The 21042-nt window shown below is 35.7% G+C and overlaps 1 protein-coding gene and 1 pseudogene across 2 annotated transcripts in view; both read left to right on the top strand.

The window, feature by feature from the left end:
- The window catches only part of UCHL3 (ubiquitin C-terminal hydrolase L3), a 65630-nt gene that overhangs the window by 644 nt on the left and 43944 nt on the right, over nt 1-21042 (top strand). For both annotated transcript variants that reach the window (XM_037800482.1, XM_037800483.1), the window contains one exon: nt 14271-14399. In XM_037800482.1, the coding sequence (XP_037656410.1) occupies nt 14271-14399 (129 nt within the window). The remainder of the gene's footprint in view (nt 1-14270; nt 14400-21042) is intronic.
- Nucleotides 15517-18132, top strand: LOC119507316 (annotated as a pseudogene).

Here is a 21042-nt window from a genome sequence, read left to right as displayed (position 1 = left end):
ACTCGCCCACTCAATCCTTGTAATTTCATCCGCCGCCTGCACTATGAAATCATCTTCCAATCATCTTCTCTTGTCCCATCAAGTCACTTCTCTTAACCTGTCACGCCCCCTTTCCCTCCCAGTGTTTTAAAACTGGAAATTTAGTTGATTTACACCTTAGAAAGCCCAATATAATAGTTCCCATTCTTTGACACTTACAACCCGTAAGTTGGGTATTAGAGGTTAGGGTTTGGTGAGAGAACGAGGGTACATCTCCTAGCCACTCTATTAAAGGAACAGTAAGGACTCCCAGGTATAAATTTTTGATTTGCCCAAATGTGTCTTTTCCTGTTTTCCATTCTAAACTGCTCTTTTACTTTTTACTACCTTCTTAGTGTATCATAATCCTCCTTCTCACTAAGAAATAAAGATTCATCATGTACTTAAAAACTTAAATTTGGCTCTCAAAGCTTCTAGCAAATTCCTTATATAAGGAAAGTTAATAGAAATGCTATATCTTAATGGTAGCAGCATACCCTTCACCTTCTTATTCAGTTTTCTTAAATGTTTTTGAAATTACTATTTTTCTTCCAACTGTTATCTCTTTAATGATCTAGAACTGTGCAAAACTTCAAATTCAACATATATCTTTTATATTATTCTTATGGCACCTTTTCCTATTAATTTTCTTTTTTTCTTTTCCTGCTTTGAAATTCACTGTTCTTTTTTTTCCGTAACACATTTTGTTGCCTTTGTCAAGAAGGAGAAATCTTCAGATTGTTCAGATTGTAGAAATCAGTATTTACAATTTCTGATTTAGTGCCTCAGGACGTGAGCATATTTCTCTCAGATCTAATCCAAAACTACTTTTACACCTTTGTGAAAGCTTGGTTGACCGTGTATCTTGGGGTCTGTTTTCCTCTATTCTGTTCTATTGATCTGTGTGTCTGTTTTGCCAGTACCATACTGTTGTGATTACTGTAGTTTTTATAGCAAGTGTTAAAATCAAATATCTTGTATCCTTCAACTTTACTCTTCAAAGATTAAAATAGTTTAGGCTATTGTACTTACTTAATCTTTCCATATAAATTTTAGAATCAACTTTTCGATTTCTTTAAAAATCCTGCTGTGATTTTGATGGTGAATGCATTTATTCTATAGATATACTTTGGGGAGTATTGACATCTTAATATTGTCTTGCAATCCATGAAGATAGTACATCTCTCCATTAAAACTTCTTTGATTTCTTTCATCAGTGTTTTGTAGTTTCAGTATTAAAGCATACAGATCTTACACATATTTTATTAGATTTATACCTAAGTATTTGATGATTTTTGGTGTTATGAATGCTACTGTTTTTAAAATTTCAATTTCTGATTGTTCATTGCTTTATATAGAAATACAATTGATTTTGTATGTTGACTTTGTATCCTGCTACCTTGCTAAATTTACTTATCAGTTCTCTGGCTTTTTTTTTTTTTTTTTTAAACTTTCTTTTGATTTTCTCTATAGATACTCATGTTGTTAGTGAATAGAAAGTTGTATTTCTTCCTTTCCAATCTGCTTTTTATTTATGTTTCTTACCTTATTGCACTGGTTAAGCTTTCAATACAAGTTTGAATAGGAGTGGTAAGAAAGAACATTCTTGTCTTGTTCCTGATCTTAGGGGGAAAACATTTGCTTTTTCACCATTAAGTATAATGTTAATTATAGGTTTTTGGTAAATGCTCTCTATCAGGCTAAGGAAGTTCCCTTCTTTTCCTAATTTGCTGTGAATTTTTATTATGAATCAATGTTGAATTTTTTAAAATGCTTTTTTCCCCCCTTTCTGTTGAGATAATCATTTAAGGAAGAAATAATATTTATTGTACATAAACTCTTCCAGAATATAGAAGAGAACAATTCACACCCTATTTTATGAGACCGGTATACACTGATACCAAAACTAGATAAGGACATTATAAGGAACACTGCAGCCCAATAACACTCATGAATAAGAATGTAAAAACCCTCAATGTTAACAAAGAGAATCCTGTGGTATATAAAGATTAATATACAATAACCAAGTGCAGTTTATTTTGGTATTGGAAGGCATTCGTCCTGGTATTGCAAGGCTGGTTCGCCATTCAAAAATCAGTCAATATAATTTACCATATCGACAGACTAAAGAACAACACTATTTTTAGATTATATTCTTTGTTTTAATGAGATATAAGCTTGTATAACTGGAAAGTTATTTTCTGTGATTTGGCTGTCATTGGATCTTGTTTCCAGGTGATCTTGATAGACTATGAAACACATTTAGTCATTCACATTAATTAAATAATATATTTGAGTTCCTTTTATAGTACCCTGTGTTTGATCACTACATAGGTGTACATTGGTGATTAAAACATACCTGATTTTTTGCTTTTCAATCCAGTGGGGGAAGACAGACAATAAACAAGCAAACAAACAACTAATTAGCAATTGTTATAAGTGCAATGAAAAAAATAAACAGAGTACTGTGATGGAGACCAGTAGGGAAAACTTAATAAATAGTTTGGATGGTGACAGGAAGTCTTTCTGAGGTGACTTAAACAGAGAAAAGATGTTAGTTAGTACCTGATTCTTTCCTTTGTCTGGCATACTTTAGTGGTGGTTCAGTTTGTTTTAAATTTATTTATTAAAGAAATAATGTACTTTTAAAAAGCTCAGGAGACTGGGCACATGTAAAAAGTAGTTAGTTTTAACCATTATTTTTGAGGTCCTTTCTTTACTCTGTATGTACTAGTGGCAGAACCAAGAATAAAATATAAGAAAGTAATTGACTTAAAATTTGGAGAATTAATAAATTAAACCACAGATTTATTAATCCAAGCACAATATTCATCCCCATTCTATCTTACTTCCTCAGCTTAATGGAATTGTAGACTTACTTGATCTTGACTCCACTCTGTCACCATCTGGTAGTTGTATGTGTTATTATTGTTCTCTTAATTTGAGCAAATACTGTCTTATGCTCTGATAATGCCTAGTGTTGTATAAAAATGATCAACATATGTCTACTATATGCTGATCATTATCAATTGTTAGACATTAAATAGTAATCTATGTCTCAGTAGATGTGTTAAGTAGTGATTTCTTTTGTTGGTTAGTATGCTCTCACCTCCTTCTAAGGATATTTTGTCATGCTACAGGCAGGACATATCTAGAATAAAATCAATTTACTGATAGAAAATTTATTTAAAAATTTTAAGCTCTGCCTTATGTAGTGGCAAATATGTATTTAGAAGGGTAAAATCAGCTTGAAGCTGATGGAAAGTTATAGATAATTTAGCATTTAGAATTATAATTTAAAATAATTATAACTTAAAAAAAAAGAATTGTAACTTTAAAAAGTGAATCACTTCTTATGACCTTATTGGATTTTTATCTTGATTGTTTTTTGTGATTTGACTATAGCACAGCAATACTGTATAAGTTTAAAATATTATGTTTTAGACCCAATTATTTTTATATAGAAATCCTTGAAATATTATTAATTATGATTTTATTGAGGAGGCAAAATATTTTCTAGCATAATATCCAAAGGGAAGTAAATTCACTTTAACATGACTACTCTATTTAGCCTGGATGCTTAGAGTTCAAAAAAAAGTTAGTAGTGATCTGCTGGATTATTATCATGAACATGTAAATATTCTCTAATTTGTGGATCCTATCTTAAGGAAAGCACCTGTATTACCCTGTCCCCTTCTAGCTTCCATCTCATCTTTCTTCCTTTCTTTGTAAACTTTCCACAAAGATTGTCCATAGCTGATGTCCCTACTTTCTCATCTCTTAGTCTCTTCTGAATTCACCCTTACCTAGATGTATTCACTCCTGCCTAGCTTGTATTTGTTCCTATCTAGTTTGCTTCTGTCCCACCATTCCACAATCACTGCTCTTGTCAAGTTTACTAGCAACCTCCATTTTGCCAAATCCAGTGGTCACTTTTCTGTCATGATATTTATTAACATCTCAACAGCGTTTGGTAAAGTCACCTAATTCTGATTTTCCTCCATGTTTCCTGGCTGCTTCCTAAATTCTCCTTTGCTAGATCATCTCCTTCCCAACTTTTAAGGAGCTTCTGAGAGTTTATTCCTAGACTTCTAATCTTTGCTATCCATATTCTCTCCCTAGTGATGTTTGTGTTGTATAACTTTAATACCATTGATTGTTGCGTAGTTGATCTCCACATTTCTCTAAGCCCTGACTTCTCTACCTAATTGGAAACCTGTGTATTTAACTACCCCTTTGACATTTCTGTCTGGCTGTCCTATAGATACCTCAAACCTAACATGGACATAACAGAAATCTGAATTTACATCTTCCCACCTCTCTCCCAAACCCATTTCTTCCCCAGTCTTCCAAGGGCACTGCTCTGTATCCAGAGCTCAAGTCAATGTTGTTGACTCTTTTCACCACTATGCTGTTTTGGAGAGGCCATAATGTAATTGATGTGATTTCTTGGGTTTGAATCTCTTCTCTGCCATCTACCAGCTTTGAGACCATGGACCTAAACTTCTTGTCCCAAGCTTCTTAATTTCTAATAATCTCTTCAAGCTCATAAAATTGTTGTCAGGATTAAATAAGTTATTACATGTAAAGTATATGCTCCATGAATGTAGCTATTTTTAATATTCTTTTCTTGCCTTCACTCCTTAGATCCAATTTAACTCCACCTCTTGTAGACTCTCTATTCAAAGTATATCCCTAATCTGACCATTTTCTCCATTTCTGCTACCTCAGCTCAACCACTATCATCCTTACCTTGGACAGGTGCAGTAGCTTCCTAACTGGTTTTTATACTTTTCTTTTTGCCTTCCTAAAATCTATTCTCTATGTATACCCAAAGTGGTCTTATAAAAATGCAAATCACATCTTGTGACTCCCCTATTCACAATACTCTAGTAGTCTTCCATTGCTTGTCCTTAGAAAAGAATTTAAGCTTCTTACCTTGGCCTTACAAGGAGGTACTGCCCATGTCTCTGACTTCTCCCACCTCTGTCCCCTCATGCTGTGGTGGAGTCCTCAAATACCAAAGCTCTTCCTGCTTCACAGTCTTCGCACTTGCTCATCCTTTGCCTGAATCATTCTGCTCCAGGTTGTCTTATGGCTGCTTCTTTCTTGTTATTTATGGCTCGTCTCAGAGTCCTCCTCATGAGTTGTTCCTTGACTACTTAGCTGAAGTATCTTCCCAAATCTGTACTGTCACTGTGTCTTGTTTTATTTTCTTCATAGTATTTATCACCCTGTGAAATAATCTTGTTTGTTTATGTGTTTACTTGTTTTTCCTGTGTCATACCATGGGAATGTAAGTTCCATGAGATCAAGGACATTGTTTGCAGTTCCAAGAATGGTGCCTGGACCAACGGGGGACTCTCAACTGTTTATTGAATGAAAGAATGAATAGATTTTATCTAGCTGCTTTGCTGCTCCAGAAAGTCCTCTCAAAATTGTCTTTAACGTGGTCATGAATACTTTGCCTGAATATTTCAGTGAGTAGTAGTCTATCTTGTAAGGTCATTTAATTTTTTACTATGATAATGAGTATAATATATAATATTATAAGAATTATATTTATTTTTATAGAGATAAAATCTGCTTTCCTGTGACTTTCTCCAATTGTCTGTCAGTCCTTTCATTGAAACCATATAGAGTAAATCTAATTGCTCATCAGTAATGTTACTACAAATATCTGGGAACAGTAAGCTTAAGTCCTCCCTGTACATGCCCAGATTCTCCAGCTGTGATGTCTTCCAAAACATCATCATTCTTGCTCACCTTCTTTTGCTCCTCCTTCTGTCATTGTATTTCATAAAATACAACTCACAAACTGATACCATATTCCACACTTAATAATCTGTGTTGAGTACAGTGGGCTATTACTATGTTGTTTTGAATGATACTTCCTTTGAAGTAGACTAGCATAGAATTAGAAAGAAATATCATTATGGTTTTGACTTGGATTTCCCTAATGGCTAAGAATGTTGAGCATCTTTTCATGTGCTCATTTGCCATTTGTGTATCTATTACTCAATAATAGACAATAGAAATGTCTATTCAAGTTCTTTGCCCATTTAAAAATTTTTTTTTTTTTGGTCTTTTTTTTGTTGATTTGTAAGAGTTCAAGAGTTCCTTCTGTATTCTTTTTTTTTTTTTTTTTTTTAAAAGTTTTATTCACACACCATACATTCCCTCCTAAGGAAACAATCAGTGGTTCCCTGTTGTTCCAGTTTGCTAATGCTGCCATTATGCAAAATACCAGAAATGGATCGGCTTTTATAAAGGGGCTTTATTTGGTTACAAATTTACAGTTCTAAGACAATAAAATCATCCACACTAAGGCATCAACAAGAGGATACCTTCAATGAAGAATGGCCAATGGTATCTGGAACACCTCTGTCAGCTGGGAAGGCATGTGGCTGGTGTCTGCTCTCGGGTTGTGTTCCAAAATGGCTTTCTCCAAAATGTTTCTCTCAGCTTCTCTTGGGGCATTTTCTCCTCCCTTAGATTCTCTGGGACAAACTCTAGGCTTCATCTCTTAGCTTAGCATCTCCAAGCATGTCCAAGTGTCTGCAAGCATCTGGGTCTGTGTCGGCTCTTAGCTTCTCTCTTAAATACTCCAGTGAACCAATCAGGACCCACCCTGAATGGGCAGGGCCACACACCTCCATGGAAATAATCTAATCAAAAGTATCACCCGCAGTTGAGTGAGTCACATCTCCATGGAAACACTCAATCAAAAGGTTCCACCCTGGTCAAAAGACTAAGAAATCTGTCCCCACAAGATTTCATTAAAGAACATGGCTTTTGGGGGGACATTATATATCCACACTGGCACACAAGTATAATCACAGTTATCCATTCATCACTACACTCTACATGAGGACATTTCCATTTCTTTTGCAAAGAAAGAGGAAGAGAAGAAAAAAAAAAAGATGACAAAAAAAAAGTAAAGTAAAAATAAAATAAAATACAATAAAAAGGCCAGACAACAACACCAATGCCAAGAATCTCATACCCCTCCCTTATATCCCCCTTTTGTGGACATTTAGCTTTGGTATATTGTCTTTGTTACAATTAATGGAAGCATGTTTGAATTGATTGTGTTTTTCCCCAATACCATCCCATTTTCCACATCTTGCAAAGTTGACATTCATTTGTTCTCCCTCATGAAAAAACAGTCTTATATTTGTACATTAAATCACAATCATTGACCACTCTAGATTTCAGTAAGTTATACAGTCTCAGTTATCTTCTATCTTTCCTTCTGGTATCATACAGATCCCTAAACTTCCTCTTTCAACTGTACTCACAGACATCTTTGTTCAGTGTACTTACAATTGTGCTACCATCACATAGTATTGTGCTATCCACTTCTGGTTCTATACTGTCAATCCTCTTGAACATTCTATACTCCTTCAGCATCAAATGCCCGATCTCTACCCTCTTTCTATTCCTGATATCTTCATTTCTACACTCTTCTCCAAATCTCTTTCTTATACTCTTTTTTCCTATTTGTCTGTAGTACTCCCGTTAGTATTTCTTGTAGAGGAGGTCTCCTGTTCATGAACTCTCTCAGTGTCTGTTTATCTGAAAGTATTTTGAACTCTCCCTCATTTTTGAAAGACAGTTTTGCCAGATACAGGATTCTTGATTGGCAGTTTTTCTCTTTCAGTATCTTGAATATATCATACCACTGCCTTCTCACCTCCATGATTTCTGCTGAGAGATCTGCACTTAGTCTTATCTAGCTTCCTTTGTATGTGATAGATTACTTTTCGCTTGCTGTTTCAGAATTCTCTCTTTGTTTTTAACATTTGAAAATCTGATTATTAAGTGTCTTGGAGTAGGCCTATTTGGATCAGTTCTGTTTGGGGTATGTGGCACATCTTGGACCTGTAATTTTATGTCTTTCATAACAGATGGGAAATTTTCATTGATTATTTCCTCTATTATTCTCTCTGCCCCTGTTCCCTTCTCTTCTTTTCTGGGACATCTATAACACGTATATTCATGCACTTCATGTTGTCATTCAGTTTACCTGAGACACTGCTCGTATTTTCCCATTCTTTTCCCTATCTGTACTTTTGTGTGTAGGATTTCAGATGTTCTGACCTCTAGTTCACTAATCCTTTCTTCTGCCTTTCCACGTCTGTTGTTGTATGTCTCCATTGTGTTTTTCATCTCTTCTGTTGTGCCTTTCATTTTCATAAGTTCTGCCATTTGTTTTTTCAAGCTTATGAATTCTTCCTTATGGTCACCCAGTGTCTTCTTTATATCCTTTATCTCTTTGTCACATTTTCTTTCACCTTGTTGACTTGATTTAGAAGATTTGTTTGAATATCTTTAATTAGTTGTTTCAACTCCTGAATCTTAGTTGTGGTGTTAGTTTGTATCTCTGACTGGGCCATATCTTTGTGTTTCCTGGTGTGGCTCATGCTTTTTTGCTGTCTAGGCATCTGATTTTCTTGATTAGTTTATTCTGGAGGTTGTTTTCTCTCTTTTGCCTAGGGTTTTTTTGTTGGTTGTCTTTGATCTCTGTCTTTTCTTTCTTTCTCTCACTGGCCAGTTGTCAGATTGGCCCTGGTCCCCAGTCTTTCTCCCCAAATCAGGCACCCACCGTGGCCTGTCACAGGATTGGGAGGTAGGCACTGGGTCTCCCAGGAAGTTCACTGTGTGGTAATACAAATATGCAGGCTTCCAGTGGTGCTCTGTTTTCCACTGACCAGCAAGACCTGGGTTTGTTTTAGAGCCATGCTTTAACAGTTGGGTCTTCCGTATTTCTCCACCAAAACAGGGCTGGATTTCCGTGTGAGCAGGTAGACCAGCTCCTGTGGTCCTAAGAAAGGGTCTGGAGCATCTTTTAAAAAGTTTTTCAATTCCTTTGCACCTTCCGGACTGTCCAGCAGATGGTGCTGTTCAGTAACTTAATCATCCTCAGAGGCTGCTTTGCCCCTGAGGACAGGCTGCATCTACACAGGTACGCTGCAACTGCAGAATTCCTATGCCCCCACTTTGGCAGCCAGAATCTGGCTCAGTGTGAGGCTCCATTGTGGCACAGTAGTTCCTTAGCTGACCCTGTATTCCAGCCATCTCCAAGGCAAGGAAATGGCCACCAGCTGCTACTTTTGTCAAGGGTGGGGAAAGGGCTTTCAGACCCAGGGCTGAAAACAGTCTCTGTCCACATTTTCTCAGTCTTTTGTCCCTCATTGACCTGGGCCTTGAAATGTCCTCCCGTGTCCCCTGGTTCTTCAAACAGTGGCTGTATGTCTCACTGCTGTGAGAGATTTTATAGACTGTGTCCCTGGTGGGAGGGGTCCTGTCTGCTGATTCTGTGCCTTTCTCATGCTGAGACCGAGTGAGGGGGAGGGAGAGGACCAGCTGGTCTGGGATGGAAGATTCCTACCTGATATTTCTTCTCTTTCCTCAATTTGGCATTTGCAGGATCCTTCTCCAGTCTGTATCCTCCTCCAGAGTTTCAAACAATTCAGAATTGTCCTTTTTTCCATTGAATCTCTGGAGAGAAGTTTTCAGTAGCTGTTTCTGGTGCCAAGCTGATGATGTCACTGTCTTTATGTATTCTGGATATTAAACCCTTACCAGATATTTGATTTCCAAATTTTCTCCCATTCTGAAACTCATTTTTTTTTAAATACCCACATAAAATGTCATTTTTTCCCATTTATTTCATTTCATTTCATTTTTGTTTGTTTTATTTTTATTAAATCTCTATTAAAATTCATTTTGCTAATTTCCAGGCTTTTAAGCTCTCATTTTCTCATTTAATTATTTGTTATCCTTGTTCTGCATCCAGTAATAACTAGACCTAAACTTTTACTAGTAATATCAAGCTGTTACTAGATAAGTTTAATTTCTATGTTATATTTGAAATCATTAATAAATAAGGCAGAATATGTGATTGCCCTGAGAATACCATTAAAGCCCAGAGAGAGTGGCTTTATAACAAATTTGAAAGCAAAGCGTATTTTATTTTCCTTTTTTTTCCCCAAATAGTCTCCTAAAAAATGTGGAAATGTTAACTGTGTGTTAGTTGCAGGGGCTGTTTTAGTTCCCTGGCTGTTAAAACAAATACCATACAATGGGTTGGCTTAAACAATGGCAATTTATTGACTCACGGTTTTGAAGCTAGAAGAAGTCCAAAATTGAGGCATTAGAGGCCATGCTTTCTCCCTGAAAACTGTGGTGCTCTTGGGCTGGCTGCCAGCAATCCTTGTGTCTTTGGCTTTTCTGTCCTTTATCAATGCACCTGGTGGTGTCTTCTCCTTTCCCTCCTGGGTTCTGTTGACTTCCAGCTTCTGGCTTCCTTTCTGTGTCCAATTTCCTTTACTTGTAAGGATTTAAGCCTTTTTGGATGAAGGTCCTCTCTCATTCAGTTTGGACACACCTTATCTAATAATATTTTTGAAGGTTCTGTTTGCAAATGGTTTCACACCCATAGGACCAGGGGTTGGGACCTAGTCATGCCTTTTTTTTAGAGAAGTAATCAGTTAAATTTTTTTTACGTTACTTTATTCCCAATGTTTAAACTAGAAAGACTGGTATTTGGAGATTTAAAAACCATGTAGCCTGCTTGATGCAAATTGGATTCTTCTAATTAAATGTATAAAGATGGCTTTGCAAATGCATACATAGAATAATTTTCTTTGTGAGTTTTCTGGAGAGATTTTTTTTGGTATAATTTTAAAACTAATCTTGAGTTTACGTCTAGTTTGTATCAGTTCTCTTAATTTATAACTTACATATAACTATTACAAAAGTAAAACATTAAAAATACTGTGAAATAACGAGTTGGGTTCACATCAGCTAAGTTATTAACATTTTAGAAAATTTCCTTCTGCTCTTTCTCTATTTGCAAATGTTAATTTTAAACAATTCTTTTTTAAAAAATTATAAAAGTAGAACATCTTTGTGATTTAAAAAAAAGAGAGGTTTTTAAAAGTTTAAGTTCATCTTTCTTACCCTTTTTCCACTTTAACTGCTGCTTTTATTCTCTTTTTTTTAACTGCTGCTTTTATTCTTTTTATTCATTTGATTATTTCCAGTATAAGTCTGGCTTGGAGCAATCTGGAGTCATAGGGTATAACTAATATATTTAATAGATATGAATTGAATTGAAATTCTTTATATCTATTTCTTTTGATTGGTGATATGAGTAAAAAATTAGGAAAAGTATGATTCTGGTTTAAAGCCTTTACTATTTAATCATTGTGTCCTTAGTCTCTTTAGTTGATGCCTTTGGATCTTGGTATTTTTTATTCTTGTTAGCTTTGGCTGATATAAAATGAGGGCCCTTTACTTCACAGTGACTTAGGGTGGATGGTGCTTTTCCTTGAGGGTATGCCTTTTTAGGGCTGTTAATCCTATGTTGATTGTATTGAGATTTGCTTAAAAGAATGCCAGGTTTTAGATTATGGATTGTTCCTACCTCTTTTACTTGGCACCAAAAAACCCAAATATATATTAAATGTTTATTAAAAGAAATTCTAATTGGCATATGTAGATTACCAGGTGGTTGGATGATCTAAAATGGAGATATAATATTTGGCTCAGTTCAACAAATATTACTTCGGTATCTTTGTGGGCTTGCCAGATACAATGCCAGGCAATGGAATTAAAAAGATAAGATACAGTTTCTTTCCTTGACTTTGCACCCAATTTTAATCCTTTTTGATTTCCAGAAATAATTGAATATTAGGAATGGCATAGACTGGGAATGTTGGAGGAAGTGGGAAAGTGAAACAGAAAAAGTTTGGAGAGCTTTAGTGAACTTTCTAAGTTTTAACTATTATGAATAGGAATCAAATGAAGAATGGATATAGTGAAGAGGAATCCATTGATCTTCATGACCCCACACTGTTGTAGGGCATGTAACTTGATACAGGAATGAAACTAATATAACAATAATAATGTTGAGTATATTCTGCCATGAGAGGAATTTTAGTTCAATAAATTTCTTATGAAAAATATCTAAGAACTTATTTTTGACCAATGATGTTATCACTAAGTAGAGTCCCTTCTACAGGGAGAGAAATGGAGGGATATAGAGACTAGCCCTCTAGGGGCTTGTCTTATAGAACCAGATTGTGTGTGAGATGAATAAAACTGTATATGTAACATGGCATAATTTCCATTGGCTTTGTAAGACCTCATTTTGATGATCTAAGTATATGTGATATGATTGTTCTTCAGGAAGAAATACCCAAGACAGCTATTTTTATTTTTAAATTTCAGGTAATGTAAGATCAATAGATACTATAATGTATTCTTGAGGTAAGATATAAGATATCTTCACTATTAGAGAAGTTGTTTTTTCTTTATTAGAGAAGAAGTTCTGCGTTACAGAACAATCATGAATAAAATACAGGATTCCCATACATCACCCCACCACCATCACCTTGCGTAGAACATTAGTTACAATCAATGATAGCATATTTTTATAATTGCACTATTAAACTAAAGTCCATGGTTTAACTTAGGGTTCACTGTTTGTGTAATGTAGTTCCATGGATTTTTTATTTTATTTTATTCTGTGAACATATATACAATCTAACATTTTCCCTTTTAGTCCCATTCAGATATATATTTCAGTTATTGGTAATTGTGTTCACAATGTTGTGTCACCATCACCATCATCCAAAACATTTCCGTCATTCAAAATAGGAACTCGGTACATTTTAAGCCTTAAATTCCCATTCCCTACCCCCACCCCATCCCCTGGTAACCTATATTCTAGATTCTGACTCTATGAGTTTGCTTATTCTAATTGTTTCAAGTCAAATCACAATCATATGATTGTGAGATCATACAATATTTGTCCTTTTGTGTCTGACTTATTTCATTCAACATGATGTCTTCAAGGTTCATCCATGTTGTTGCATCAGGACTTGCTGCATAATATTTCATTGTTATGTATATACCACATTTTGTTTATCCATTTATCAGTTGATGGACAATTAGGTTACTTCCATCTTTATTGCAATTGTGAATAATGCCTCTGTGAACATGGGTGTGCAAATATCTGTTTGAGTCCCTCCTTTCAATTCTTTTGGGTATATCCCTAGTAGTGGGATTGCCAGGTCATTTGGTAGTTCTATACTTAGCTTTCTGAGGAACCGCCAGACTGTCTTCCACAGTGGCTGCACCATTTTACATTGCCACCAGCAATGAATGAGTGTTCCTATTTCTCTGTATCCTAACACTAGTTATTTTCTGTTTTTTGTTGTTATCGTTGTTGTTTTTAATAAATGGGTGTGAAATGGTATCTCACTGTGGTTTTGATTTGCATTTCCCTGATGGCTAATGATGTTGAGAAAAAATAATGCATTTTTGATATGATTTTTGTTTCCTCTGTTCCTTTTTTTCTGCCATCTAAAGCCTATTTTGTGATAGATGCTTTTTTTCCCATCTTAAACTTCATTCAGTAGAGACATTGATTAATATTGTGAAATTGGCTGCATAATGTTTTTAGAATTTTTACTTATATGATGTGTTAAGGTCTGACATTTTATTCTTCTATGAAATCATAAGAGTTTCAAAAAACCATTAATCTTTTGTTACAGTTGCTTTGTCAGATATAAGAGAAGCATTGAGGTCAAGTGGGTTTCAAGAGGTCAGTTTACTTCTGTATCAAACATTTGCTGCTGTTTACACAAGTCACTTGGGCTTTTTTGGCCTTGTATCACTCTTTGTTCATTGATATAATTCTTGATATCTATCAATCTATCATCTGTCAATTGATCAATCTATCAATCTATTATCTCTCTTTCTCTCTCCCTCTCTATCTTTCTACTTCAGTCATCATATTTGGTAAGCAAGATAAACTATGTTAATCTTCTAAAATAATCCTTTATTTACTAGAACTCAGATGCATCTCCTTAAAACCAAGTACAGGAAACGAGCTTAACATATAAACCAAGCCAACTTGTATGTATTTTTTCGCATGCTGGCTTAATAGGTTTAATCCCAGAGTTATGGGTTTTGCAAAAGGGGGTTCTGCCTAACATTTTATGAATATTAAATGTTGATTGATATAAATAAATAGCTGTCTCTTCCTACCCTATTCATGGAAAATCTGCTTTACTTCATTCTTATTGAATATCAGTAATATTTGTATTTTGTATCTTCCGTTTAATGTATTTGGTCCATGATACATACTTCTTGATTATTTCCCTCTTAACACCATATTGGTTTTTCTTTTACCAGTTAACACTATGTTTTCTGTTTTTTGTTTTTTCTTTTACCAGTTTCTCAAACAATTAGGTCTGCATCCTAACTGGCAATTTGTTGATGTATATGGAATGGATCCTGAACTCCTTAGCATGGTTCCAAGACCAGTGTGTGCAGTGTTACTTCTCTTCCCTATTACAGAAAAGGTATTGTTGTTAAGTAAGATACAAAGTTTTTGATAAATACAAAGTTCTGTTTTATTGTTGAATTTAAAATACCCTCTTCTTTTAGAATAATGGTCCCTTTTGCATAAAATCAGACAAATCTAGGCAGTGAGGACATCTTCAGTTCTAGTTTAATCAAAGATATATCTGGATTTAAATTTATAGATTGGCAGTAAAGTCCTGGGTTAGTCTTTTAAAACTTGGGTAATTTTCTCCTTCTGTAAAATACAGTTCATTTGCCTCATCCGTGTTGTATTTTTAAATTGCTGGTCTCATAACCAATGCCTTCTTTTCCTTGAAAAAACAAGCCTGAATGAAGGGAGATGCTCACCATACAGTTTTTCTCTTCTATTTTATTTTCCCTTCTGCTTTCTTTTGGATCCTGGCCATTTCTTTTGTCTGTTTGGGATTATAAAAGCCCAAACCACTCTTCTCACTCTGAACTGGTCTTAGAAAGTAATTTTTTTTCCTCCAGTTCCTTGTTGATGTATCTTCAATAAACTCACCTTCCCACCAAAACACAAAAAAACAAACAAAACATTTTTTAGTGTACAAGTGGTCAACTGTGTTTAATTTATAAATTATATACTTTAGAAATGTTAAAGTCTAGAACAATGTTAAATGTTTCTTAGAAAATATATGAATAAAGGTCTATTCACATCTCCAATATGTAAAATAAATGACTATTCTTTAGTTTGTAAAAAAACGAAACAAACAAACAAACAAAAAAAAACAAACCATTTTATGGTGGTGGAGAAACTGGTGATGATAAAGGTTATATTATTTTCAGGTAAACCTGATATGGATGGGAATTAGTAAGCTTAAATACTCTTTAATTGGCTTATATAGGACATGTTGGGGATTATAAATAGCTATTTTGGGTCTCTGAATTTAAATTTGAATCTCTTTATATTTCAGTCCATACTTTAACAATGATTTCACGTGTACACATAGAGCAGAGCCAGAACTTATAAGTGCATTTTAAAACCACTTTTGAATCTGTGTCTTTGTGATTTTTATTTTTAAACTTAGAAAACAATAGAATAAACTTAGTAGTTGTTAAAAAATGAAGTAGTAGCCCTTTCTTCTGTGGAATCTCATGGGGGCTGGGACCCTGTACCCATATCCTGAAAAATGGAGGTCGTTTAAGGCCCTCATCGCTGCCCAGTACAGCAGAGCTCATGTCTGTGTGCTCTCTGCACCACCCACTTCCACTTGGGCCAAACCAACTGCACTCCTGAATGTCTCCGCAAATTTCCTGCTGCACTTTTCCAGCATTTGAGGGTGATGATGGATTCTGCGTGTTTGAAAGCAGTGCCTCTGCTTACTGTGTGATCAATGAGGAGCTGCAGGGAAGTACTCCAGAGGCAGCAGCCCAGGGTGAGCTTTGCTGGTAGCGACATAGTCCTCCAAGCCAGTACCTGGGTGTTCCCTACCCTGGGCATCATGCGACACAACAAGCAGGCCACAGAGAATGTGAAAGAGGTGAATTCTGGGGCTGCTGGATGTTCACTTGAAGATGAGGATTTTTCTTGTGGGAAAATGCGTGACACTGGTTGACGTCACAATTGTCTGCAGCTTGTTGTGGCTGTACAAATAGGTCCTAGAATCTTCTTTCTGCCCAGTTTCCTCCAATACCAGTTACTGGTTCCTCACCTGCATTAATCAGCCCCAGTTCCTTGCTGTTTTGGGGGAGATGAAACTCTGTGAGAAGATGGTCCAGTTTGATGCTAAAAAGTTTGCAGAGTAAGCCCAACACAGCAAATAAATTCATTAACCTCCTCCCACCCCCCACCCCCCACCCCACGAAGGACATGACTCCCAGGAGAATGAATCTTCCTGGCGACGTGGGACATGATTCCCAGGAATGAGCCTGGCCCTGGCAGTGAGGTATTGAAAATGTCTACTTGACCAAAAGGGGAGAAAAAGAAAGATAACAAGCTGAGGTCACAGTGGCTGAAAGAGTCAAGGGACTATCCTGGAGGTTTCTCTTAGACAAGCTCCAGCTAGACATCCCAAATGGCCACAGTATGCCATGCCCTTACCAAAAGTTGTCCCCAAATACCTAAGTCCCTACCTGAGATTCTATGAAAGATGCACTAAGATTTTTTGTTTTTTTTAATTAAAATTTTTTTTTAATTAAAAAAAAATTTTTTAATGCGATTTCTCACTAAATTTTATCTTTCAGAAACTTAGATCCACCAGAGTGTTCCTATACCAGACAAGTCCTAAAACCCAGAGGCAACAGCCTCTTTAAGATCAACTATCAGATGTGGCCCCTTCCCCATACTGTCAACACCCCCTTTCAGTATGAACAAGTTAGGGTGCTCACTGCCTAGACACCCCTGAAGACGGAGAAAGAGATTGAGTGAAAGGAAGGGGTAGCAACAAACAAGATAAGATTTAACAAAGGTCTAGGAATACTGAAACTTTATATAATTATATATGTATGTTTTCGGATGCTGGGGTGTTGGAATGGCTGGAAGGAGGTAAATGACATGGTGGAATTGTAGCATCCCTTGGGATTTGCTGTATTGCTGCTCCTTGAATTGTGCCTTGAAGGTCTTCACCTTTCTGTATATACCTTGTGTTGCAGAATAAGGAAAGAACTGAAACTGTGGAACTGTAACTCATAACAATTTTTGAAATTACCTATATGACTGCTTATTGAGCTGTACATCAAGAGATGACAACTTTGTGTATGTATGTTACATTTTACAATAATGAAATGGCTGAAGTTGTGGAACTGTGACCCATGACATTCTTTGAAATTTGCTCTCTCACTACTTGTGAAATCGTACTTTGAAAGTTGTCACTGTGTATATGTTAAAGTTCACAATAAAAACAAAGAAAAGTTTGCAGAGAGCCTGCCTAAGGACACTCCATGGAAAGAGAAACGTCCATAGGAGGAGAAGCAGAAGCCCTAGGCTGAGCAGAAAGAGAAGTAAAAGGTAACTGCCTCTGAGGAGGAGATGGGTGAGTGTGAGCAGTCCCCTTTGCTCACCTGCCCAAGAGTACCTTTGTGTTGGATGACTTTAAGTGCAAGTACTCCAATGAGGACACACTTTCTGTGGTGCTGACATGTTTTGGGGAGCACTTTGATAAGGATGGCTGCTGGTCCCTGTGATGTGCTGAGTACCACTTCCCTGAAGAACTCACCCAGACTTTCATGAGCTGCAGCCTCAACACTGGAACGTTGTAGCGATTGGGCAAGTTGAGGAAGAATGCCTTTGCCAGTGTCGTCATCTTTGGAACCAACAATAGCAGCTTCGTTTCTGAAGCGCGAGTCTTCTGAGGCCAAGAGTTTAACTTTCCACTGAGTCCAGGTTGGCAGGTGGACCATGAGGTGACGTGGTGGAAACTGGATTCTAACAGTGAAGAGACCTAGACGTTGGTCCAGGAGTATTGTTCCTGGAAAGGGGCGTCCCAGCATGTGGGCCAAGCCTTTAAACAGGGAAAGATCTTTAAGTGAACATTTCTCACCATTGCCTAGTTGCCTGCACCTGCCCTTCAGGGAAGTGTGGGGGTCATTAAAGGAAACTGAACATAAAAAAAAATTAAAATGAAGTACTTAAATGTTTGGGAAGATGTGGCAGAAATTAGATGGTGATGACTTAGGTTGTCTGACTCTTCAGGAATATAATGGAGCCAAATCTCATAGAAATTAAGAAATAGGCTTTGCTCAATCCTAAAAATTCTAGGATAATTTTCTGCCTGTAAAAACTAATTAGCCTCAGTTCAAAATAAATAACACTGAAAATCTCTACTTAAGCATTCAACAAAATAAATTATTTAATAAAAGAAGAGGTATTTCTTCATATTTGCTGTTATATATTATATATATATTATGTATTAAATATATATTATATTCATAGAATTTTAGAGTTAGAAATTTTTTAGTTATGATGACCCAGCATTAGACCAAGCCCTTAATTTTATTGGTGAGATTGTGACTATTTTGAAGTTGCATAGCTAATTTGTAGAAGAGGAAAGTCTATTCTGTCTTATTCTAGTGTTTTTTTTCCTTTTTGATTACTGAAATAACCCAGTTGATAACTATCCCAGGGCCCCAATTTTAAGGAGCAGTAAAAAACTGAAAAAATCAGCAGCTTTAAGCTAGGTTTTTTTAGCTGTGTGATACAAATGTGAGTTTTTGATCTGAATTGGAAATTTGATTTTCATGATCTTTTTTTTTAAAGAATAAATTGGATTTGATCTCCTTAATTTTGTGGGTCATCAGTATTAAAGAAAAGCTCATGCTTATTGCTACAAAGAATGCAATTCTTTAAGTATTTATATAAGTATTTATGTATAAGCAAGTGTATACATAAGTATCTACTTGTCTTAGTTTGCTAATGCTGGAGAATGCAAAACACCAGAGATGGATAGGCTTTTATAAAACGGGGGTTTATTTTACTAAACAATTACAGTCTTAAGGCCACAAAGCATCCAAGGTAACACCTCAGCAATCGGGTACCTTCACCGGAGGATGGCCAGTGGTGTCCGGAAAACCTCTGCTAGCTAGGAAGGCAGCTGGCGTCTGCTCCAAAGCTCCGGCCTCAAAATGGCTTTCTCCCAGGACGTTCCTTTCTAGCAAGCTTGCTTCTCTTCAAAACATCACTCCCAGCTGCACTCTCTTTCTTTCCCCCAAGTCAGCTCATTTATATAGCTCCACCGATCAAGGCCCACCCCGAATGGGTGGGGCCACGCCTCCATGGGAACATCTCATCAAAATTATCTCCCACAGCTGGGTGGGGCACACTCCAAGCAAATCTAACCAACACCAAAACTTCTGCCCCACACAAGACTACAAAGATAATGGCATTTGGGGGACACAATACACTCAAACTGGCACACTACTTATGTAAGTAGAGAATATAAATATAAACGGCACCTGCCACTTTTTTTGATGACTCTTATAATTTGATAACTTCCATTTCAGCTCGTAAGTGACATATTAAAAACTTACCTAAAGGATATTTAGTGAGTGTTTTAGGAGATATTCAATGTTTTAGTTTTTTAAGTTCTAATTTTGAAACTGAATATGGAGTTGTAAATGACTTGAACATAATAATAGCAAAGGAGCTGTCATGAATACGTCATTACCCTTTAAATAAATTTAATTATAGTGTTTAAAATGTGTGCTTTATAGTTGTTCTTACAAACAGTAAGTCATTGTTGAAGATTATGTTCATTTATTCTCTCTGTTATTTATACTACTTGTCCCTAGCAGTTTCTTAATCATGTTTTCTTTCCCTTTTTTTCTTTTTTTCCCCTATACTTGTTATCATTTTAGGATTCTTTTTCCCTAAACATTAAAACTTGAAAAATTGTCAAACCTCATTTTGCCTTGTCAGCGAGGAATGTTGATTTTAAAAAACAACAAACTAAGCTGTATAAACACTTCAGCATAAGCCTTAACTATATTGAACGTTTCCGAAGTTTTTATCAGTTGAAGTTATATGAATGAATTAATGTTGATCTGTTTTGGGAATGTTACTTAAAAATTTGATTTAGAAGCACATGCATAAAAATCATCTTTTAAAGCATAGATACATTTATTGTTGGAAACCAGTTTCTTAATTATAGGTTTTCTATAGACATCATTTGTTCTATTGCAGGGATTGACAAACTTTTTTTGTAAGGGGCCAAGTTAGTAAATATTTTCCACTTGCAGGTCTCATAGTCTCTGTACAACTGTTCAGCTTTGTCTGTAGCATGAAAACAGCTATAATAGACAATATATAAATCAAACTTATGAAAACAGATAGCAGGCCAGATTTGGTTCCAAGGTTATAGTTTGGAATAGCTCTATTCCAATATAGCTCTACTGGAATCTGAAAATTTTAGGAAAACAATAAAAGCATCTTTTGAGTCTCCTCACTCTCCTCCTATTTCTCCTCACAAATTTTTTTAACTCCTTTTTTTTAAAATTCATTTTATTGAGATATAGTCACATACCATGCAGTCATACAAAACAAAGCGTACATTCAGTTGTTCACAGTACCCCCACATAGTTGTGCATTCATCACCAAAATCAGTCCCTGACACCTTCATTACCACACCCGCAAAAATAACAAGAATAAAAATTAAAGTGAAAAAGAGCAATTAAAGTAAAAAAGAAAAATCCTTTATTATTTTTAACCTCTTTTTTTACAGTGAGGAAACTGAGGCACAGAGACATTAAGTAACTTGACAAAATCACACAGCTAATAATGCAGGAGCCAGGATGTGGGCCCAGACAGACAGCTGTAGAGGTCACCCTCATGTTATTATAGCATGTTACTTTTACAACCAGTTATTGTAGGTAATGGTGAACATTTATTATGAATATAGTTTGGTTATAAATATAGTGTGTATGCTGTAGATATAGTATGATTTTTAAAAAGGAAAAATACTTTTATCAATGATAAACAGTACAGAAATGTAAAAAATTGAAAGTAAAAGATCTCCAGTAATCTCTTGGTCCCAGAGATAACCTCTGTTAAAGTTAACCTCTTTCAGACTTTTAAATGTATAGCTAAAGTAAATATTTTAAAAATGTAAATGGGAATCCTATTAATATTTACTGACCTATAACTACTTTATAATTATGGACAGATTTCTAAGGCAGAACGTATAAATC

The sequence above is a fragment of the Choloepus didactylus genome, chromosome 12 (genome assembly GCF_015220235.1).
Source record: "Choloepus didactylus isolate mChoDid1 chromosome 12, mChoDid1.pri, whole genome shotgun sequence".
Classification (NCBI taxonomy): Eukaryota; Metazoa; Chordata; class Mammalia; order Pilosa; family Megalonychidae; genus Choloepus; species Choloepus didactylus.
The sequence above is the reverse complement of the archived record's forward strand: the minus strand, read 5'-3'. Positions and strand labels throughout refer to the sequence as shown.